We start from the raw sequence: 23,191 nt of genomic DNA, 5'->3' as shown, positions 1-23,191 counted from the left end.
GCCCGTCGGGGGCGGGGCGCTCTGGGCCGGGTCCTGCGGCACCGCCCGGGAAGCTGCGCGAGGCTGGGCGGCCGCCGCCACATCCTCCTCCTCCTCCGGGTCCAGGCGAACGGAGCGGGTCCAGGGCCGAGCCGAGGGCTCCAAGGGCGCTGGTGGAGCGGGGCACGGAGCCATGGCGCACCAGACGGGCATCCACGGTGAGGGAGGACGGTGGGCGGCCAGGGAGCCGAGGGTATCCGCTCGAGGCTGCGCCCCCTCCCCGGCGCTCAGCCATTCTCTCCTCCCTGGCACCAGCCTAGGGAAGCTTCCTGTTCTCTTTTGCAGCCGGCGGTCGCCTGGGGTGGGCACATATGGGGGCGTGCGACTTACTGTGCATAGTTGGGAGTGGGTGTGCATGTACACAGCTGTAGTGGAAATATCTGTGTGCCCATCTGAGGGGGATGTGCCTGTGTGTGCCCATCTATATATTTTTGTTCCTTTCTGGGGGTGGGTGTACCCGGATGTGCACATCTGGGGGAGTGTGCACGCATGTGCACTTGTGTGTACAGTCCTGGGTGTGCACATCTGGATGTGACTGCTTGTGTATGTCTAGGGTCATTCATGCACATGCACTAATAGCTGATTGAATGGACACTGTCGCATGGAACCATCTTTAGGCATCAGTGTTTTGTGACTGTGTGCACATGTCTGTGGGTGTTTGTGTGCACAGTTTGGGTACATCTCAATGTGCATTTGTTACCATGGATGCCTGTAGCAGATGTGTCTGTGTAAGGATTGTATGGGTTTGTGTCTGTATGAGGAGGGGTCCCTGACCTTTGACTCCTCCCTGGACCCTCACATACTTGAGCAAGCTAGACTGGGGAAAACCTGGGACAGGGCGTTCAGAGTGGGATGGGGAGAGTTGCCAATCTGACCTTGACCTCTGACCTCCCTGCCATTTTCCACTCTGATCTCCTGAGTCTGCCCCGGCTAGGGTTAGAAGGTTCCAGCTCCAGGCTGAAGGCAGAGAAGAGGGTCCAAATATGGGGTTTGTGAGGAGGGTCCTGGCTTTAGAGACTCCAGGCCAGCTCTCCCTACCCCAAGCCTCTTCCAGCCTAGAGCATCATCCCATTCCTCAAGGGCTTAGTTTCCTCTTTACACTGGCTGGGGAGAAGCAGGAGCCAGGTGTCCTGACCCCTCCGGGGCCTCATTGTCCCCCTCTGTCCCTAGCCTGGGAGGACTTCCTGGCCTGTGGGAAAAGCCCAGGCTGCTTGCCCAGACAGCCTGGTGGTTTGGCCATCAGCCATTCCTCCCACCACACCAGGATCCCCAGCCCGGGGACACCACCACCATCGACCAGCCTGACTGCCTGGATCTTGACTTGGCTTGTGGTTGTGGCTGCTTGGTGGCTAGACCGCCTATAGGGTTTCCCTGGCCCCGCCCCACAGGACCAGAAAAGGCCAGAGTCTGGGTCAGGGCCAGCCTCCTACCAGGTGGGCCAGCTTCTCCAGAAGGAGCTGGAGGAGTTGGAGGGGTGGCTTCATGACTCAGCCCACAGAAGGGAACACTGCCCCCTGGACCTGCCCCTTCCTTCCCCTTTGTCTGGTCACTGCTGCTGCCTCCATCTGGAGGAGATCGGAAGCTGTGGCCCCTGCTCCCTGTTCAGGGCTGACAGGTCCTGTGGCCAGGGCTCTGCCTCACTCCTTCATTTCCCACATGGTGAGACAGGCCTGGCTAGGGGATCACTGGGAAGTGCCCGTGAGCAGCTCACTCCTTCCCATTTCTGGCCTGGGGAGGTGGAAGGTGAGATCGATTGCCCTGGATGCCCAGATGCCAGCCCAGTGTGGCCATACCTGTGGATCTGGTGACCTCAGAGCAGGGTGAGGGAGGGGGGGAGGGAGGGACTTGTAACTTGAGGCTATGGGGTAGGGGGAGGGCAGGGCAGCAGAGGCAGAAGAGTGGGGGGGAGCATGAATCTTTGATGATAGAGGCTCTGGTGTCCCAGGCCTGGCCTCTGGATTATTGATGGTGGCTGAAGAGTCATGGGGTGGGGGGCGGGGAATGTCTCTTCCACTACTGGGGTGTCACTTTGTCTTAGTAACTCTAGAAGGGGCGTGGCAGCCTCTCCCTTAGGGGAGCTTCTTGGCTTTCCCTCCCAGAAGGTCTGAGCAGGTGGAAAGGGCAGTTCAGCACAGCCTGCTCTGCCATCATTACAGTAGTAAATTTACAGTAGTAAAATTTTAAATTTAACAATTATTCGTAAAGTCCGCACTACTGAGCATTTTTTCCCCATCTACTCCTTAGCACAGCCCTCTGCACCTTGAGAGTATTAGCTCCACAGTATAGATGAGTCTGAGGCTCAGTGAGGTCAGAGGTCACACACAACTATGGGAAAGGTGGAGACCCAGAGACCAGGCTTTTCCTCAGGGATTTGCTTGGGGTCTGCTGATAAGCAGCCCTGTCCTCCCCCAGTGGGACCGTGTCTCTATGCCATGGTACTTGGTTGGGACCCTGCTCCCCCAGAGGCCATGGAGGATGGTACACAGCCTGACTTCTCAGGCTCAGGGTCACCCTGCATGAGGGGCCCCTGAGGACATGACCAGAGTTTGTTTTCCTAAAGGCCCCCACCCCCTGCCCTCAAGCTGCCCAGTCTGGGCCCTATAAATACTCTCTGACCTCAGCTCTCCAGCTGTGTTCCTGCAGAATTCTTCTGACCCCTGGATAGCCTCAAGGTCATGCTGGCCTGGCCCTAGCACACGTAGAGACCCAAGTCGGGCCCCTCCTCACTTGAACTTTGGTTTCTGTGTCTTTACCACTGGTAGATCTGTGACATTCCTGGTCTCACCTCTGTGTTTGGGTCCTTGGTCATTGGCTGTCATCTTCCAGCTGTGACCCAAGGACCAAGACAGGGTCTGTTTTGGAGAGTTCCTGATTGCCATTCCTCCTCTAGGAGCATTCTGGACTGCCTAAGGGCTGGGGACTTAGTGCCCCTAGCAGGGCTGTGCTAGGGCAGGGCTGTGCTAGGGCTGGGCTCAGGACCTCTCAGGGTTAGGCGGCCTGGCTGGTGGGCTGGGTGTGCATGCGTGTGTGTTTGTGTGTATGCTTTGTACATCTTCTTGCCTGGACATGTCTTAGCCGGGTTCTGCATTTGCCTATGTGTTTGTTAGCACTCTGGGGACTGTGTTCTTGTGTATGTTTGTGTGTCGAAATGTGTGTGTCCATTTATGTTTGACCAGCTGAATATGTTGTCATGTGTGAGGGTATTTGCATTTCTCCTCCACTGTGTCACATAGATGTTTATGTGTTATATTCACATGTGCTGGACTGAGCACGTACCTGATGGCACATGCAACAGGTGGTGCACGTGTGCGTGTATGTGTGCGTGTGATTGCATGTGTGTGTTACCGGACATAGTGGTCAGTGCATACTGGGGGCATGTGTTCATGTATTTCTGTGTTTGTGCATATGACAGAACTGGGAGTGTCAGAGGCCACTTCAGTGCTGGGCCTTCCTAGGGGGCAGGGGACAGGGGACAGTTGGGGGCCATTCACTCTGGTTAGCCTGGCCTGGCCCAGAGCCTGCCCCATCCTTGAATGTGCTGGCCCATCCCTGCCTACCCTGTCACCAGAGCTATCTCAGCCAGCGGGCCACACTGCTGGCTAAATTTGGGAGCTTATGTTTGTGGACCGTGTCAGGTTCCCAGTCACATGGGGGGGCCATATTTAACCCAGCTCCCAGCTCCACCACCAGACCCCACAGGACGGAGCCGGCCCTGAACGTGTCCCTGCCCACCCTGCTCACGCTGCCTGCTTATCCCTCACCATGTTTCTTGTTCTTGTAGCCACCGAAGAGCTGAAGGAATTCTTCGCCAAAGCACGGGCTGGCTCTATCCGGCTCATCAAAGTCGTCATTGAGGACGGTGAGTGCCCCGTACTGCCCCCTTTGATAAGCTAGGGCATAGGCGGGGGGGCTAGACCCAGCTGCTTCTCTGAGAGCTGCCGGGACATTTGCCTCTATCCCCTTCAGGACCTCACTTGCTCCCTCTGGGGACTGGAGGTGCTTTGTAGGAGAGCGTCACTGGTGGGCATGATCATTACCCCTGTTACACAGAACAAGAAACAAAAGCTGGGACGACAGCAAGGAGGGCCCTGCCCAGAGGTCCTGTCCAGGTCCCCAGAGGCTATGTGGGGGTCAGAGGCCTAGCCAGGATGCTATACTGGGCATGGGAGCAGGAGATCAGTGAGGCCAGGCACTGCCCCATGTGGCAAGTGCCACTCACCTCCCTCTATGATAGGCAGGCTGGTGTGGCCGGGGGGGAGTCCCAAGGAGAAGCTGGGGCCCTGCCCTTGGGAAGTGCCCCTACAACAGGGCAAAGGGACTCGTGCCCAGCTTGGTTTGACAACATGACCGGGGGATTTCAGGCTTGGCTGAGCCTTGGCCGAGCCTTGGCCTGGACACTGGGAACCTGAGGTTTGCACAGGGTGGGTGTTCCTCATATTGGGGTGGGAGTGGGTGAGCTTGCGCTGAGGCTTGAAGTGGGGGGAGGGTTTGGGGAGGTAGAGGATGAGGCTGAGGCTTGGTGGCGACTCCTCCCCTTCCCTTCGTGCTAAGGGTTGTCCCTAGAGGTGATGGGTACAGACACTGGGCGTGGGCTGGGTGCCCCATGAATCCTTGGTAGCCAGCAGTAGTGGGCCCTTTAGGCAACCCCCCAAATGGGCTTGGTGCCCAGCTAACTTTTCACCCATTGAATTGGTACAAAGCAAGTTCTACCCAGACCCAGAATTCACCCCAGACTTTAGTTCCAGATCTGTGCTAGATTTTCTCCAGGGTCCCCAAGTTCAGATGCCCTCAGAGGTCAGGTCGTGGTCACTGTAGTAGGTCAAGAATGAAGGCTTCCCGCAGTGACAGGCCACAGCCTCCCTGCCCCCCGAAGAGATAGACTCATCAACCTTAGCTCTCAGCCTTCCCTGTCGCCTCCCAGACAGGACACCTCTACTAATGTTTACCAGGAGGAATCTCTAGGTGGGCTCTTATCTCTGTTCTACATTTTAGTTGTTGGGGCACCTGGGAGTCCCCAGGAAGGTTCAGGCACCCTGACAGGGAGCCACTGCCCATCTCCTACTGAGTGAGGCTTGAGCTCCTTCTAGAGTATCCGTTAATTCCACTTATTATGTAAAACTTCCCATTTTGAAAATGTTGGCAACAAATTAAACTCTGTTGGCAGTACTGTTGGGCCGACTGCCTGCTGGTTTTCACCCTTGACCCCATCTGAGTTCTAGGAGGATAGGCAAGGAGTCCGAGGCCTGCAGAGAGGCAGCTGGGCTGGTGGGCCTGGCATGTTTGGCCCTCATCAGGAGGGCCTGGTGGTCAGGTACCCCCTGGCCAGGTGTTGATTAACGCTTGCCCCAGGTCTTCTGCCACCCCGGGACTGTGCACCCCTGGGCTGATGTTGGGTGCCCACCCAAGACCCTGTGGGTGGATAGGTCAAGTATATGTCCAGCCTCAATGGCCCATTCAGCCAGTGTGCACCAGCCAGGGAGGTGGCCGGCCTATTGACCCCAGGCGTTAAGAGGTTTGTTAATTTGGGGGGGAGGGGACTACAGCTGGCCAGTGGCAACAGGGTACAGATTTATATAGTATCTGATAAGAGCCCCTGTCTCCCTCTTTCCCACACGCTTTTGCTCTGGCAGGTCCCTGTGGCCTGAGGCTAGGCCCCACCTCCCTCAGCACAGTTGTTCTGAGAATGGTGTGCTGCAGGTTCCCCTAGAATCTTAGGCCAAGGGAGGAGGGGAGCAGGAAGTGACACAGTGGGGCTGTGCCTGAGCAGCCATGCCAGTGGGGTGGGTCTGAGTGTGTGGGTGATCGTGAGGGGACTGCATTGTTGGTGGCTGTGGGCAATGCAGCCACATGTCTTCTCGTGTTTGTCCGTGCTTAGTTATCTGTGGGAGCATTCTCGAGGCCATTTCTGTGCATATGTGCGTGCGTTCATATAGCTGGCAGCTCTGTGCTTCATTCATTCGTTCGCTCGTTCACAGATTCAGTCACGTAGCCTCATCTTTCAGGGGCTTGGGGGCTCCAGGGAACGGTGGGTGGAGTGGCCGGCAGACCTGAGCCCCAGCCAAGAAGGCCCAAGGTCTGAGGTGGGTATGGGAGATGGCTACTCCTTGGCTCACCCGGCCTCTGCCCCCAGAGCAGCTCGTGCTAGGTGCCTCGCGGGAGCTGGCGGGCTGCTGGGACCAGGACTACGACAGGGTCGTGCTGCCGCTGCTGGATGCCCAGCAGCCCTGTTATCTGCTCTACCGCCTGGACTCGCAGAACGCCCAGGGCTTCGAGTGGCTCTTCCTCGCCTGGTCACCTGACAATTCTCCTGTGAGTCCTAGGGATCCCTGCCCAGTTCCCAGACCAGGGGAGAGGGGAAGTTGGATCTGAATGAAATAACAAGACCCTGCCCTGGGAAGTCCAAGGGGAGAGATACCAGGTCCTGCCTCAGAGTCTGAAACAGGACAAGGCCCTGTGCTTGGAGCCTGATGTCTCCCAGAGGCCCCCCAGCCACCTCAGCCTGGCTCTGGGAGGCAGAGATGTTGGGCTGGGGAGGCTCCACCCACTCTCATCCTCGCACCCTGCTGCGCCCTCTGCTGGGTATATGGGCACAAAGCGATGACCTGGTCCCCACCCAGAAGCTCTGGCCTGCTTCTCTAGAGAGACAGTGCTGCCCGGATGGGTCTCACAGCTTAGCTCCTGTCCTTTAGGTGCGGCTGAAGATGCTGTATGCAGCCACACGGGCTACAGTGAAGAAGGAGTTTGGGGGCGGCCACATCAAGGATGAGCTCTTTGGGACTGTGAAGGTAGGCTCCCTAGGCCAGGCCCCACCCAGCTGGGATCACAGGTCCACAGAGTGTGGGATGTTATGCAGGGTCACATAGGAAGTGGGTGCCAGGCTTGGGGAGGAGTGGAGAGGGCTGGGAAAGTCCAGGGGCTGCAAGCTGGGGTGCTCAGTGGGCTTCTGCCAGCCCAGCAACCCAAGGTGCCCATTTATGCTTCTGCATCCACTGGTCAGGATGACCTCTCCTTTGCTGGGTACCAGAAGCACCTCTCGTCCTGTGCAGCGCCCGCCCCGTTGACCTCAGCTGAGAGAGAGCTTCAGCAGATCCGTATTAACGAGGTGAGTGCACCAGACCAATGGTCAAAAGTCCCACCCTGAGGCCCTCCAGGTAACGTTAGGCCCAGCTGACCGGGCCTGTGCTCCAGTAGGGCTACACCCTGGTTAGGCAGGTAAGGGCCTCACTCACTCTTTACTCGTCCCCAGGTGAAGACAGAGATCAGCGTGGAGAGCAAGCACCAGACCCTGCAGGGCCTCACCTTCCCACTGCAGCCGGCAGCCCAGAGGGCACTTCAGCAGCTCAAACAGAAGACTATCAACTACATCCAGCTGGTGGGTGCCTGTCCCTGCCCCAGGCACACATGCAGGGCACACCGTGCCCCTCCCCTGCTCTTGCTCAGACATGTGCACGGATGTGCATTCAGTACCTAGTCTGTCCTCTTCAGCTCACCTATGTACTTGCGGGGACCCACTGTCCCCCCTCCTGCTCCCCTGTCGCTCCCTGTTCCTGTTTGAGTGCAGATGCCTCATACAGTAGATGCAATGTGTTCCCCTGCCTTGCCCAGTCCTTGCTCACATGCAGGGACATGTGTGAGACACTGTCCCTCATTCTGCCCTTCTTACTGTGTACACGTACTCAGCCTGGAGTTCACACTGACTCCTCAGACCTGAGCCCCTTCCTGTCCTAGACTCCCTCTGCAGCTCCCCTGACTGCCCCCTTCCCCAGGTTGGGTCTTTCTGCTCCAGTGGCCTAGGCTTCCCACTTTCTTTCTTTTTCTTTTTCTTTTTCTTTTTTTTTAATGTTTACTTATTTATTTTTGAAACAGAAAGCACGTGCTCATGCATGCATGAGCAGGGGAGGGGCAGAGAGGGCAAGAGAGAATCCCAAGCAGCCTCTGCGCTGTTAGCACAGACCCCAGCACAGGGCTTAGTCTTCTGAACTGTGAGATCATGACTTTAAATCAAGAGTCGGGGAGCGCCTGGGTGGCTCAGTCAGTTAAGCATCCAACTCTTGGTTTTTTTGGCTCAGGTCATGATCTTATGGTTTGTGAGTTCGAGCCCCTCGTTGGGCTCCACAGTGACAGTGCAGAACCTGCTTGGGATTCTCTCTCTCTCTTTGCCCTTCTCCTGCTCAAATGTGCTATGTCTCTCTCTCTGTCTCTCTCAAAATAAATACACAATTGAAAAAAAGGGGGGGGCGCCTGGGTGGCTCAGTCAGTTGAGCGTCCGACTTCAGCTTAGGTCACTATGTTGCAGTTTATGAGTTCGAGCCCCACATGGGGCTCTCCACTGTCAGCACAGAGCCTGCTTTGGAGCCTCTGTCCCCCTCTCTCTCTGCCCCTCTCTCTGCCCCTCCCCCACTCATTTTAAATAAAACATTAAAAAAAAAAAAGAAATCAAGAGAAGGACACTTAACTAACTGAGCCACCCAGGTACGCCTTCTTTTTTTTTTTAATGTAAGCTCTATGCCTGTGACTCCTGGGTGGCTCCGTTGAGTGTCCGACTTCATCTCAGGTCATGATCTCGCGGTTCACAAGTTTGAGTTCTGTGTCAGGCTCTGTTCTGACAGCTCAGAGCCTGGAGCCTGCTTCAGATTCTGTGTCTGCCTCTGTCTCTGCCCCTCCCCTGCTTGTGCTCTTTCTCTTTCTCAAAAATAAGTAAAAACATTAAAGCCCCAACGTGGGGCTTGAACTCACAAGATCGAGTCACATGTTCCGCTGACTGAGCTAGCCAAGTGCTCCTAGACTTCCCCATTCCAAGCAAAATGATGTGTCCCCCAAGAGGCCTCTCCCTCAGGTGGAGACCTTCCCCACTGTCCTGTCCACTGCCCCTGGTGGGACTTCCTCCTCTCATAGAGCTTTCAAAGGCAGAGGTGGGGACTCAGGAGTGGCCTCTTCGCAGGGACCCCATGGTGGGTGGCCACTGAGGTGGGGAATCCTGGGAAAGGTAGACCACAGTCAGACTCCTGCCTGTCACCTTGGGGACTTCTTGTTTGCTAGGGTGGGTCCGGGCCCTCTGCCGCTCAGGCCCTCACCTCGCCCTTACCCTTGGTAGAAGCTGGACCTGGAGCGGGAGACCATTGAGCTGGTGCACACAGAGCCCACGGAAGTGGCCCAGCTGCCCTCGAGGGTGCCCCGAGATGCTGCCCGCTACCACTTCTTCCTCTACAAGCACACCCATGAGGGGGACCACCTTGAGTCTGTGGGTGAGTGGCCACAGCAGCGCCCCCACGCCCGTGGCTGAATAGAAGCAGCACTGGCCTATGGCTGGGTGGGCTTGCTGCAGGGGGCATGGGTCAGCAGGTCCCCCAGCCTCTGCTCACGTCCCCATCCCCCACAGTGTTCATCTACTCGATGCCGGGGTACAAGTGCAGCATCAAGGAGCGCATGCTCTATTCCAGCTGTAAGAGTCGCCTCCTCGACTCCGTGGAGCAGGACTTCCAGCTGGAGATCTCCAAGAAGGTGGGTGCCCATTCCCCAGAGCCTCATCTCCCAAGGGGCCTTTAACACCACCCTCCACATGGGGCATTGGAGTCCCAAGACAGTGGCAGGGCAGGGGTCATTATTGCCTTGTGGGATGGACGTGGATGAGGCCCAAGGGGTAGCATGCATTCCCAAGGTGCCCATCTGACTGGTGGCATGGACAAGCCCTTGTCTTGGCTGCCCATGACTCTGCTCTCCCAGGGTCTGAAAGGCAGATAGGGTGTCACCAAGGCGTGCAGGGCAGTGGGCCCCAGCAATGTGTTCCTGGAGGTGGCATTCCAGGTGGGGGGATCTGGGAGGAGACCCCAAGGCTAGAGTGTGAGAGGTCAAGGGGCTGCCCTAGGAGTGGAGGTGACCAAGGGTGGTATGTGTCAGGGGCCCCCCACCAGACCACTGCCTTGCCCCATGCAGATTGAGATTGGAGATGGGGCGGAGCTGACAGCCGAGTTCCTCTACGACGAGGTGCACCCCAAACAACACGCCTTCAAGCAGGCCTTCGCCAAGCCCAAGGGCCCAGGGGGCAAGCGGGGCCACAAGCGCCTCATCCGTGGTCCTGGCGAGAACGGGGATGACAGCTAGGTGGCCGGACCTAAGCTGCCCCGGCATGTGGACTGTGGGGCTGTGTGCCCCACCGCTCCCGGCCACCTGCCTCCTTTCCAGCCTGGGCTCCAGGGGAGGGTTGCTTCTTGTGGGGCAGGAGGGCTGCTGACAGAACACTCTTGCAGCTTCTGAGAGCCACTGGAGCTGACATCTTGTGACCTTCCCCTGTTGCTGTCCCTGCCTCTCATCTGTGTGCCCAGGGGGTCTGGGGACCCTGCCTGCCTGGCTCAAGGGTGCTGGGTAGGGAGCCTAGAATGAGCTTGGCCCCCAGGGGAACTGAGACTAGGATCCTAGCACATCCCAGAAGCCTTGGCCACAGGGGTGGGTTTAGTCAGGGCTGGGGTAGGGTGTCCCTGCAGAATAAGATGGTTGAATGCTGTATTTTTTAAAGAATAAAATATTTTTAAATCAACACCTGAGTCTGGCCCTGAGGGATCCACCTCTGACACTGGGAATCGGGAGGCCCCGTGTATATAACTGCATGCTTTCACCTTCGAAGTGGGTCTGTGAGCCTGTTAGGTAGGGCTCCAGCGCTCCTGGCTACAGGTGTATGGGAAGACGTGTGTCTGTGTGCGTGAGAACACAAGCCTCACACAGGTCCCCTTGTTGACAGGAGCTTGGCCCAAAAGGCAGGCACACCTTCATGGTGATATGGAGCATCTGGGTGTATTAGTGTCCTGTGGCTGCTGTAACAAAATACCATAAGCTTAGTGGCTTAAACCCCCACATATTTACTATCTTACCACTTCTTGTGAATCTAACAAGGTCAAAGTCTGATAGGGCTGAAATCCAGTTGCTGGCAGGACTTGTTCCTTTGGGAGGAGGGGGGGAGCATCTGTCACCTTGTCCGGCTTGAAAGGCTGCCTGCATCCCTGCTCCCATCTTCAAACCAGAGAGGTGGGATCTCCGATCCTGCTTCCCGGTCACATGCCTCCTTCAGTAGTCAGACCCCCTGTGCCTCTGTCTCAAGGATGCTTGTGATTATATTCACCTCCCCGCTCGTCCCCAGATACTCTCCCCGCTCAGGATCCTTCACTTCCTCCCACCTGCAAGGCCCCTTTTATCCTGTATAGTAACATATTCATAGATTCTGGGGATTAGGATGTGGATCTCCTTGGGGCATTCTTCAGTCTGCCACACTGGGTACGTTCTGCCTGCTGGGTTTCCTGGCCTCTTTGGGGCTGCGGCATGGATCTTGGACCTCTGGATCTTGGTGTCTCCAGTCCACACATGTGTGTGCGTGCAGACCTGTCAGCTCATTGGCCCTCTCCCTCATATTTGCGTTTCTGCCCACAAGGGTCTGGCTCCCTGGTCCCAGGGTCTCTGGGAGGGACTCTTTAGGCTTGGGATTCAGCGGGAGCCAGAAATTCAGTCTGTACCTGAGAAGGGGGTGGGAGACCCCTCCTATGCCAGGTGGGAGGTGTGTAGGGATGGTGACATGAGGGGTCAGTGGCTGGGACTCAGCTGCTGAATGGGCACTGTCCTTTCTTTGGGGAGCACATCTTGGGCTGGGACTCAGGGGAGTGTCCCATCCCTGAGGCCTTTCCCAGCCCCTACTAAAGACCCTAGAATTACAAAGAGGAGAGCTGGAACCCTAGTCAGGATCTAGAGAGGGTGGCCTGTCCTCATCCACCCCCAAACACTGGTTCCTAGGTGGGTAGGAAGACCGTGCCATCACCCCCACACTGCTAAAGCCCTGGGCCTGTGTGCCAGCTGGATGCCTGGCAGCCTGGAACCTACCTTCCAGGATAGCCACCCAGAGGTGGGCATGGAAAAGCAAGGGTAGCAGGTATCTAGTCCAAGCCAAAGCCCTATTTGTTCATTCATTAATTCATCCAGCCATCATTCAGAGACATTCTGTGCCTGCCCAGAGCTGAGTGCTGGAGTCTCATGGGCTTAGCAAATCGTGACCACCTTATGATGTTCTGGGCACTCTCGGCCCTGGGTATACAGACAAAAAGACTCTTGCCATTAAGAAGCAGACATTCCAGCAGGGGAATAAGACAAACTACAAGAAACCATGGAAAATCAATGGTATGATGTGTTAGCAGGTAAAAACTTAGGACGAAGAAAAGCAGCAGGTAAAAGGGGCTTAGGAGTGCCAGATCCAGGGTGAGAGGTTTAAAAGAAGGTTGGGGAAGGCCTCCAGAGGGTAATGTGTGAGCTGAGATATAAAGGGGGCAATGGAAGGGGCCATGTTAATATCTAGGAAAAGAGCTTCCAGGCAGAGGGAACAGTAAGTCCAAAGGCCCTGGGGTGGGAAACTGCATGGGACTATTCAAGCCAGAGAAAGGAGGCCAGTGTGGGTGGAGACCAGTCGGGGAGGCAATGGGAGGCCAGATCCCATAGGACCTTTTTGGCCATTATGTGGACTGTGCCTTTGATTCCAGAAAGGGCCAAGGAGGAGTCTGAGCAGAGGAAGGACGTAACATGACTTAGGGGCTCAATGTGAATAGGCGGTGGGGTAGGAGAGCAGAAGCAGGGCAACCCACGACTTGGTGGTAACTGCACTGGTCTAGGAAGAGATGATGGCGGCTCAGGCCAGGCCGGTGAATGTGGAGATGGTGGGCGATGGGCAGATTCTGAAGGTGGAGCCAACAAGACTTGCTGAGGGGCCCAGGTCACCCTGAGACTTTGGGCCTGTTATGATCTGCTGGGTCAGAGGGAGCATGTGAAGATCCACCCAGCTGGCCCAGCTGTGGGGTGGGGTAGGTGCTTGGACAGGCCCCCAGGCACACTGGGGATGCAGATGAGGAAGCCCTGCTCCTGGAGGAAGTGGCTAGCTGTGGTGGAGGCAGGTGCAGCCTGGCTGGGGCCAATGCTGCTGTGCTCCCGAGTATGTCAGGCCCTGCAGAGCTCTGGGGACGGGGCCGCAGGGACAGGAAAAGGGCAGATGTGGGAACCACTGCCCCGAGAGAGCTCCCTTTGGGGCAGGGGCCGAGGGGCTGGGGTGTGAGGGTGAGAGTCTTCTTGGGACAGGGGGCCCTGACATCAGGTCAGCACGCCCAGCCCACGTCCAGCACTGCCCTCAATTCCAGTTTCTCATTGGCCTGACACTGGGCTCTGGGCCTCCGTCTCTCCCTGATAACATGTATGAGGCCCTCTCCAGCTGTGGCACACTGTTGGGATAGGGTGGGGGGCAGTGGGGGAGCGGAAAGAGGAAGGAGTGAAGGGGCTGTCTGCGTCTGCCTATGCAAATGGCCTCTGACTCACCACACCACCCCCCACCTCTCGCTGTGGGCAGGATGGGGGCGAGGGAGGGGGCTACTGTGTTATTTCTAAATTCTCACTTCCTCTGTTCTCTGAGCCTACACTGTGGGAAGGGTCTGCGAGCTCCAGGCATTCTTCTCTGCCATCGCTGCCCAGTCTGCCATCCAGACCCTCTGGAGAAGCCCCCACTCCCTGTCATGGTAGGACAGCAGCCCTCAGCCCCCCAGGGAAGGGGGGCAGTGGGAAGTGGTGAGGGAGAGGCGGGTTTGGTGGCTGCAGACAATAGTGAAGGGGGTTATCCCCCAACCTGGCCCTGGGGACACCCACTGAACCCTGAAGATATCAGACCAGGCGCCTTTCTCTAGGCAATGAGACCCAAACCCATTGTGTGGATAAGAAGGCTGAGGCCTAGGGCTTCAATCAGTGGAGGCAAGGGGGCTACAAGCAAGGTGGACACGACAGGACTAGGCCCTGTCTGGCCCGTTGCTGCCCACCCCCTCTGATCTGTTCTGACCTACAGTGGGTTGAGTGCTTGGGCTGGGAGAGGTGGGTAGAGGGGGAAGAGCTGGGCAGTGCCCATCCCAGCCAGGGTCCTGGGTGGTCCTCAGCCTGGACCCCAGCAGAAGACCCTCATTCCTTCCTGGGACTTGGCCAAAGGGAGAGGGAGGAGTTGGGGGAAGTTGGTAGAGGACACAGGGGGCTTTTCAGGGTGGCTGCATGGAAGGGAGCCAGATGACTCCTTGCTCAGGAAGGAAGAGAAATGACCTCTGAGGAAGGAAAAGGGAAAGTCAGAGAGAACCTGGTGGGCCTGTTGACTGCCTGCCTGGCTCTCCTGTCTGGCTGGGGTTTGGTTTTGAGTAAAAGTTCTAGATCGTGATTCTGGATTCCAGGTTGCAGAAGCAATTCTGAGTTGAAGGCTGGGTCTGAGACTTGAGTCTAAGTTCTCCGTGAGGCCTAGAAGTGGGGTGGGTGCTGGGCCGAGAGGCAAGAGCCTCCCCGGGGAAGGCTTGGGGAGAGGGTTTAGGAGCCCTGTTGGGAGACCCCAGGAAGGGGGGCAGGTGGATTTGGGCTGGGGCTGCATACTCACAGTCCCGCAGGGCCCCTGCTGTGGTGCCCTGCACCCCCTGTCTCTCCTGGTGCAGGCTGCCATGCTGGCCATGGCCCTGGCCCAGGGCACCCTGCCTGCCTTCCTGCCCTGTGAGCTCCAGCGCCACGGCCTGGTGAATTGCGACTGGCTGTTCCTCAAGTCCGTGCCCCACTTCTCGGCAGCAGCGCCCCGTGGTAACGTCACCAGCCTTTCCCTGTACTCCAACCGCATCCACCACCTCCACGACTCCGACTTTGTCCACCTGTCCGGCCTGCGGCGTCTCAACCTCAAATGGAACTGCCCACCCGCCAGCCTCAGCCCCATGCACTTCCCCTGTCACATGACCATTGAGCCCCACACCTTCCTGGCCGTGCCCACCCTGGAGGAGCTGAACCTGAGCTACAACAGCATCACGACAGTCCCTGCCCTGCCCAGTTCCCTCGTGTCCCTGTCCTTGAGCCGCACCAACATCCTGGTGCTGGACCCTGCCAACCTCGCAGGGCTGCACTCCCTGCGCTTCCTGTTCCTGGATGGCAACTGCTACTATAAGAACCCCTGCCCGCAGGCCCTGCAGGTGGCCCCGGGCGCCCTCCTTGGCCTGGGCAACCTTACACACCTGTCACTCAAGTACAACAACCTCACTGCGGTGCCCCGCGGCCTGCCTCCCAGCCTGGAGTACCTGCTATTGTCCTACAACCACATCATCACCCTGGCACCTGAGGACCTGGCCAACCTGACTGCCCTGCGTGTGCTCGATGTGGGTGGGAACTGCCGTCGCTGTGACCACGCCCGCAACCCCTGTATGGAGTGCCCCAAGGGCTTCCCGCACCTGCACCCTGACACCTTCAGCCACCTGCGCCACCTCGAAGGCCTGGTGTTGAAGGACAGCTCTCTCTACAACCTGAACCCCAGATGGTTCCATGCCCTGGGCAACCTCATGGTGCTGGACCTGAGTGAGAACTTCTTATACGACTGCATCACCAAAACCACAGCCTTCCAGGGCCTGGCCCAGCTGCGCAGACTCAACTTGTCTTTCAATTACCACAAGAAGGTGTCCTTTGCCCACCTGCATCTGGCGCCCTCCTTCGGGAGCCTGCTCTCCCTGCAGCAGCTGGACATGCACGGCATCTTCTTCCGCTCGCTCAGCGAGACCACGCTCCGGTCGCTGGCCCACCTGCCCATGCTCCAGAGTCTGCACCTGCAGATGAACTTCATCAATCAGGCCCAGCTCAGCATCTTCGGGGCCTTCCCTGGCCTGCGATACGTGGACCTGTCAGACAACCGCATAAGTGGAGCCATGGAGCTGGCGGCTGCCACGGGGGAGGTGGATGGTGGGGAGAGAGTCCGGCTGCCATCTGGGGACCTAGCTCCGGGCCCACTGGGCACCCCTAGCTCCGAGGGCTTCATGCCAGGCTGCAAGACCCTCAACTTCACCTTGGACCTGTCACGGAACAACCTAGTGACAATCCAGCCAGAGATGTTTGCCCGGCTCTCGCGCCTCCAGTGCCTGCTCCTGAGCCGCAACAGCATCTCGCAGGCAGTCAACGGCTCACAATTTATGCCGCTGACCAGCCTGCAGGTGCTGGACCTGTCCCATAACAAGCTGGACCTGTACCATGGGCGCTCTTTCACGGAGCTGCCGCGGCTGGAGGCCCTAGACCTCAGCTACAACAGCCAGCCCTTCAGCATGCAGGGCGTGGGTCACAACCTCAGCTTTGTGGCACAGCTGCCGGCCCTGCGCTATCTCAGCCTGGCGCACAACGACATCCACAGCCGTGTGTCCCAGCAGCTCTGCAGCACCTCGCTGCGGGCCTTGGACTTCAGCGGCAATGCCTTGAGCCGGATGTGGGCCGAGGGAGACCTGTATCTCCGCTTCTTCCGAGGCCTGAGGAGCCTGGTCCGGTTGGACCTGTCCCAGAATCGCCTGCATACCCTCTTGCCACGCACCCTGGACAACCTCCCCAAGAGCCTGCGGCTGCTGCGTCTCCGTGACAATTATCTGGCTTTCTTCAACTGGAGCAGCCTGGTCCTCCTCCCCAGGCTGGAAGCCCTGGACCTGGCAGGAAACCAGCTGAAGGCCCTGAGCAACGGCAGCTTGCCTAACGGGACCCAGCTCCAGAGGCTGGACCTCAGCAGCAACAGCATCAGCTTCGTGGCCTCCAGCTTTTTTGCTCTGGCCACAAGGCTGCGAGAGCTCAACCTCAGTGCCAACGCCCTCAAGACGGTGGAGCCCTCCTGGTTCGGTTCTCTAGCGGGCACCCTGAAAGTCCTAGATGTGACTGGCAACCCCCTGCACTGCGCCTGTGGGGCGGCCTTCGTGGACTTCTTGCTGGAGGTGCAGGCTGCAGTGCCCGGCCTGCCCAGCCACGTCAAGTGTGGCAGTCCAGGTCAGCTCCAGGGCCGCAGCATCTTTGCGCAGGATCTGCGCCTCTGCCTGGATGAGGCCCTCTCCTGGGACTGTTTTGGCCTCTCACTGCTGACCGTGGCCCTGGGCCTGGCCGTGCCCATGCTGCACCACCTCTGTGGCTGGGACCTCTGGTACTGCTTCCACCTGTGCCTGGCCTGGCTGCCCCGGCGGGGGTGGCGGCGGGGCGCGGATGCCCTGCCCTATGATGCCTTTGTGGTCTTCGACAAGGCACAGAGCGCGGTGGCCGACTGGGTGTACAACGAGCTGCGGGTACGGCTAGAGGAGCGCCGTGGACGTCGAGCGCTCCGCCTGTGCCTGGAGGAACGTGACTGGCTACCCGGTAAAACGCTCTTTGAGAACCTGTGGGCCTCAGTTTACAGCAGCCGCAAGATGCTGTTTGTGCTGGCCCACACAGACAGGGTCAGCGGCCTCTTGCGCGCCAGCTTTCTGCTGGCCCAGCAGCGCCTGTTGGAGGACCGCAAGGATGTTGTGGTGCTGGTGATCCTGCGCCCTGACGCCCACCGCTCCCACTATGTGCGGCTGCGCCAGCGCCTCTGCCGCCAGAGCGTCCTCCTCTGGCCCCACCAGCCCAGTGGCCAGCGCAGCTTCTGGGCCCAGCTGGGCACGGCCCTGACCAGGGACAACCAGCACTTCTATAACCAGAACTTCTGCCGGGGCCCCACGACGGCAGAGTGACAGCCCAGCACCCCAAGCCTCCTACACCTTGCCTGTCTGCCTGGGATGCCGGGCCTGCTGGCCCTGCAACACCACTGCTCTGCCTCCCCAACTCCCACCCCTGGCATATAGCAGATGCTCAATAAATGCTACTGGTAGGCTGAACGGCTAACTCTGAGCTCACTGAAGGTGTGAGTGGGAGGAAAGAAGGGAGAATTCGCCAGGCTTTCCTTCCTAAAGTGAGGAGGGACAAGAGGTGATTTGAGAGAAATTGAAAGGAGAAAAAGGGAGGGCCCACAGGACACAGGTCTGCAGGGGAGGGAAGCTGCTAAGGGCAGCTGCTTGGTCCTTCCCAGAAAGCAGGCTGGGTCTCCTGCCCCTTTTAACCCCTCCCCATGTGTCCTGCTGTCCCCAGTCTGGGTCAGTACCTCTCTGTTGTATATTGGTCTCAGGATCTGCCTCCCACACCTGCAGGACTGAAAATGGCTTGAAGGCAGAGAACTTAATATATAATTAAATAATATAGAATTTATAAATATATAAAATATAATATATAAAAATATATAATAATAATAAATATAAATAATAATAAATAATAAATATAAAATATATAAAATATAATGCATATATTTTATAAATATAAAATATAATATATAATTAAATAATATAAAAATAAATACAAATTAAATAATATTATATATGTATATATATTATACCTATATAATAAGTATAATCTATAATATATAAGTATACTTATATATTATATATTATATACTTATAAGCATATAAGTATATATATATACTTATATATTATACGTATATAATACTAATATTATACTTATATATTTAAAGTTTATTTACTTTTGAGAGAGGGAGAACACAAGAGGGGTTGGGAGTGGGGGGAGGGAGTAGGGGAGGGGCAGAGAGAGAGGGGGACAGAGGATCTGAAGTGCCATGAGATCGTGAAGGAGCACCACGAGATCATGACCGAAGTCTGATGCTTAACTGACTGAGCCACCTGGGTGCCGCAGACCTGCTTCATTTCTGCCTCCTGAGAAGCAGCAGCCTGGGGAGCATTCATTCCCAAGCCAAGGGGGAAAGCTTTGTCGGGAGTTCAGAGGGACATTTGTGCCCTCTGGTGGCCATGCCTGTGCTGTGCCTAAGAGGCTGGCCCAGGTTGGGGAGAGGCCCTTAGGTAGCTCCCCAAAGCAAGGAGCTGGGAGCCACAGAAGATTCTAGAGTGAGCTCACAGCCAGCCCCCTTCTGTTTTCACCTAGAGTGCATGCTGGGTCTCTGTTCTGACATCAAAGGGACACCTGGGTGAGCCACAACCTGGCTACAAAAGTGGGCCTGCCTTCCCTGCCCTTGCCTTTCACAGCTGATTGCATTTAGGTGGGAGACACAGCCACATCCGATGAGGGTGAAGTATGTGTGTGCATTTCTAGTTTTGGTATCCAGTGTAGGGTTCCAGACCCTATTGCTCGAAGCACCAATGACCAGTGTTTGGAGACACTGATAGAGTCTGCACTCAAGTGTGTGGAGAGTTGTGGGTCATGTCAGGCCTGGAGCCTTGGAGGTTGCTTTGTCCTGGGTTGCTGCTTCACTGTCCCCACAGCTGAGCCTACCTTTTGAGGAGAAGAGACATGTACAGCCAGAAAGTTGGAGCTGGGACCTGGGGTAGCAGCAGAGTGGAAGCAGTTTGGCTGGCTCGGGACAGTTGGAGTCCAGCCCAGTTGCTCCAGGACTCTTAGGGTGGAAGACTGGAGCTGGCCGCAGTCTTGGCTGGTCTTGCAGCCTGATTGTGGGCAGCCCTGGGGTCAGGGGGTGGGGTGCTGCTTTTGCCCCCCCCCCCCCCCCCCCCGCTCCAGGGCATAATTGGGAAAGAAATATGGGCCACCTTCCTCTTTCTGACTTGGGCACAGGGGCTCCCATGGCAGGCTGGTGGCCTCTGTTACCTGCTTTCCAGCTGGAAAGACAGAAAGGTCTGATCCACCAGTCAGAAGTCCCACATAGGAGAGCCTGGGTCGCTCAGTCCGTTAAACAGTTAAGCATCTGACTCTTTGTTTTCGGCTCAGGTTATGATCTCACGATTTTTGTGGGGATCAAGCCCTGCATTGGGCTTCATGCTGACAACACGGAGCCTGCTTGGGATTCTCTCTCTCCCTCTCTCTCTTCCCCTACCCCCCCACCACTCTCTCTCAAAATAAACAAACAAACTTAAAAAAAAAAAGTCCCACATGGGCTCTATCCTGCCTCTTGAGAGGGCCTCTCAGCTTCTGGAGGAGCAGGCAGAAGGAATGGCATGGCCCCACGTACTTCCTTGGCCTGTGCCTGGGGAGAAAAGAGAACAAGAACTTTCACTCAGGCTGGAGTCTAGGGGAGGCCCTTGCCAAACAGCTCTTAGGCTGTTCCGGCCACACCTAGGAGCGGGAAGCAGGGCCCAATCCAGGGCCCCATGTTTTGCATGCAGGGGACACAATTTGCCTGTATCTCAGGACAGCTGAGTCTGCCCTCAGGCAGTTCCCAGACGGAACCCTCATGTACCCACCTACCTCATGCTCACAGTTCTGGTTCTTTTGGGGCCTCAGATTCAGAAGAGCATTTTAGAGATGAAGCATGGGGGCTATGGTAGAATGACTGTTGGCTTAAGTGAGTCTGAAGATACATGGCCCTAGATTCAACCTACAGAAAAAAGTTCTGCTGTTGTCTCCAGGATCAGAAGGGACAGAGCTCCATTATCCCAAGTCCTGAGCTTGGGTGGGACTGCTGAGAGGGACTGCTATGGCGCTGTGTTCAAGAAGGGCACCCATGGCTGGCTACAGGCTCTCTCTTCTGCACTGCTGGACATGGAGCGTGAGCACCAGCTGTGGCCTGGCTCTGTAAGGCTGGGGAAGAGTGGCACTCAAGTCAGCTCACCTGGGCTAAGTACTGGCTCTGCCATTTGGATTATCTTGGGCGGTGGGCGACCTCCCCTTTGGAGCCTCAATTTGCTCATCTGTAAATAGGGGTGGCCGGGGTTACTCTGCAGGCTGTTAGAAGGCTTGGTGCTAACGTGTGTGAAGGTCTGAGAAACCTAGCAGCCCCCAGTCATTATCATTAGGTAAGGGGCTCATGCTGATGTGGCTTTGCTTTTTCATCTCTGTACCCAGAGACTGACCCTCCACCTGGAGCACTGAACGGGTTTCAGAGGCAGATGTGATTGAATCAGGGCACAGGAAGCTGGGAGCAGGACCCTGGTGTTGCCTCCTGTGCTTTTTGCTGTCATGGGGCAGTGAGTACTAGACAAACAGAGGTCTGGGCACAAGACTTAGGGAAATCTGACAGAGGAAAACTTAAATGTAAGGAAATTCTCCCCGCTAAGATTGGAAATGACAACTCAACGACAACAACTCAGCTCAACGACGACCACAACCTTTCCCTCAAGGATACTGTAATGCTCCTGACGTCTCCATATTCTTGGAAAATTTCTATGGTATCACACATTTCTACACTCAAGACCCTATTAGAAGCCCAGCTTCTCATTTTTAAGCAGTTCATGAATCCCATCCACTTCCTGCAGATGGTACTACCATCCTTTGTTCTCATAACCCCGAGTAGCAGTGAGGAGAGAAGGAAGGTGACCAACCTCGTTGACCCAGCTGGCTCTGGGTATTATGAGAAGGAAGGGGAGTCTTGCTAAGTATTCAGAGAGAAACATTACCCAGGCTGGAGGAACAAGTCACACTGGGAGGAAAAGAGGTGGAGGGAGTTCCCGGCGTGGGAACACAGGGTGAGTTGGGGGGGGGGGGGGGGGGGACAATGGGAGAGCCCAGCTGCTCATGTGGAAACAGGGCTGGGAAAGCAAGTGAGACATGTTTCCTGAGCAGAAAGGAACTGTATGGTGGTTGCGAGGTGATGTTGCCTCCCATCGTGCCCAGCGGCTGCCTAGATGTGTGGCTTTATTTGATGGGACCAGAAATCAGCCCCTCTCTCTAGGGCCAGTCCTGGAGAAGGGTGCGCCCCAGGCAGGAATGCCAGTACAACTGTCTCCAGGGAGGAGAGAGCCACAGCTGCCCTTCTAGAGCTAAGAGAGGGGAGCAAGGCTGGGCATTGTCTTTGTCCTCCAGCTGCTTGGGGTTCTTTCAGCTCACCTATGTTTTCCAGTGAAGTAGATTTGGTATGGGCTGAATGTGTACTCTCTGAATTCATGTATTAGAGCCCTGACCCCAGTGTGGTGACATTTGGAGGTGCAGGCCTTTGGAAAATAATTAGACTCGGTTATGAAGTGAGGCCCTCATGGTGGGATTAGTGGCCTGAGAGAAAGAGGAAGAAGGAGACCTCTCTCTGCACATTCTGAGAAAAGGTCATGTGAATTTATGGCAAGAAGAGAATAGTCTGCAAGCCAAGAAGAGGGCTCTCACCAGGAACTGAATCTGTTAGCACCTTGATCTTGACCTTCCCAGCCTCCAGAACTGTGAGAAATGGATGTCTCCTGGTGTCTGGGGTGTTTTATTACGGCAGCTACAGTGAAGAAAACCCCCTTTCACTCAACACACACTTGCTCAGTGCCTGCTGTGTGTCAGGTACTGTGCTGGGCACTGGGGATATAGAAGTGAGGAGACAGAGCACATGATCAACAGCGGAAAGTCATTGCAGGTAGTGACCAGTGCTTGGAAGGGCAGCACAATAGGAGGTCAAGTGACAGTGAGAACACTAGAGGGGCTGGGTTGCCTTATCCCGGAGCTCAGGAAAGGTCTCCTCAGGACTCTTGACCTATGTAAAGAGAGGCAGCCACGCCATGATCCAGGCTAGAAAAATCCAGGGAAGAAACAATGGCTAACAGCAAGGCCCAGAAGCTGGAGCGCACCTGGGAGGTCTGAGGCCTAGGAGAGTGCATCAACACATGAAGCAGAGTGAACAAATCGAGAATGGAGGTGGGATGGGATCCCGACCGCAGAGAATATGGTCAGCTTGTGTGAACAAGCTGGAATTTAATCCTAGTGCCACTGGAAGGCCCAGGAAAGTTCTCTGCAGGGGAGGGACATAATACACTTTATAATTTTAAAAGCTCTCTCAGGCTACCGTATGGGGTCGAGGCTGGGGCAGATGCCAGGATGATGGCACCCCTGGGATCGCAGTAGCAGAGGTGACAGGAAGTGGGCTAGCCTGACACGTATGTTAGAATTTATAGGACTTTGCCAACAGTCTCGTGTGAGAAAAGATAGCGGACTTCTCCATGAGGGACCAAAGTAAGTGGGTAGATGCTGGAAGACAAGGGAAGAGAAGGCAGAGGAGTGGGCAGGCCGAGGTGCCCTCTGGACCTGTGTGGTTCGAGGAGTTCGACAGCAGTCAGCAGCGACCAGCTGGAACTGAAAGCCCAGGGCTGGAAGAGATCACATGGTGTGAGGGAAGTGCTAAGTGTAATTAGAGATGAGGCTGGTGGGTGCCCAACATTCAAAAAGGGACCAGTTCGTGAGAGAGTTCAGTGTTCAGGAGAGGCTGGTAGCACAGGTCAGAGAAGGAAGCTGTGAAAAGGCCAAGGACAGACACCGCAAAGACCACTGGGAGAGCCAATGAAAGGAAAAACACTGGATTTGGTAAGATAGAGACAAAATGTGGCTTAAAAAAAAAAAAAAAAGTAGCCTCCGCAGGCGCAGGACAGAGGACCAAGT

The 23,191-nt window shown here is 56.2% G+C and overlaps 2 protein-coding genes across 2 annotated transcripts; both read left to right on the top strand.

The window, feature by feature from the left end:
- The first annotated feature begins 45 nt into the window (after positions 1-45).
- TWF2 (twinfilin actin binding protein 2) lies at positions 46-10,573 on the top strand. Its single transcript, XM_042929572.1, has 9 exons — positions 46-197; positions 3,821-3,898; positions 6,170-6,348; positions 6,729-6,824; positions 7,037-7,141; positions 7,286-7,411; positions 9,134-9,284; positions 9,419-9,540; positions 9,973-10,573. The coding sequence occupies exons 1-9, from the start codon at positions 173-175 to the stop codon at positions 10,138-10,140; spliced, it is 1,050 nt and encodes a 349-aa protein (XP_042785506.1). The 5' UTR covers positions 46-172; the 3' UTR covers positions 10,141-10,573.
- Positions 10,574-10,673: 100 nt separating this feature from the next.
- Positions 10,674-17,705, top strand: TLR9 (toll like receptor 9). Its single transcript, XM_042929571.1, has 2 exons — positions 10,674-13,571; positions 14,469-17,705. The coding sequence occupies exons 1-2, from the start codon at positions 13,353-13,355 to the stop codon at positions 17,559-17,561; spliced, it is 3,312 nt and encodes a 1,103-aa protein (XP_042785505.1). The 5' UTR covers positions 10,674-13,352; the 3' UTR covers positions 17,562-17,705.
- The last annotated feature ends 5,486 nt before the right edge of the window (positions 17,706-23,191 follow it).

Source organism: Panthera leo, chromosome A2 (genome assembly GCF_018350215.1).
Source record: "Panthera leo isolate Ple1 chromosome A2, P.leo_Ple1_pat1.1, whole genome shotgun sequence".
In the NCBI taxonomy this organism is placed as follows: Eukaryota; Metazoa; Chordata; class Mammalia; order Carnivora; family Felidae; genus Panthera; species Panthera leo.
Note: the sequence above shows the minus strand (reverse complement) of the source record. Positions and strands in the feature narration are given on the sequence as shown.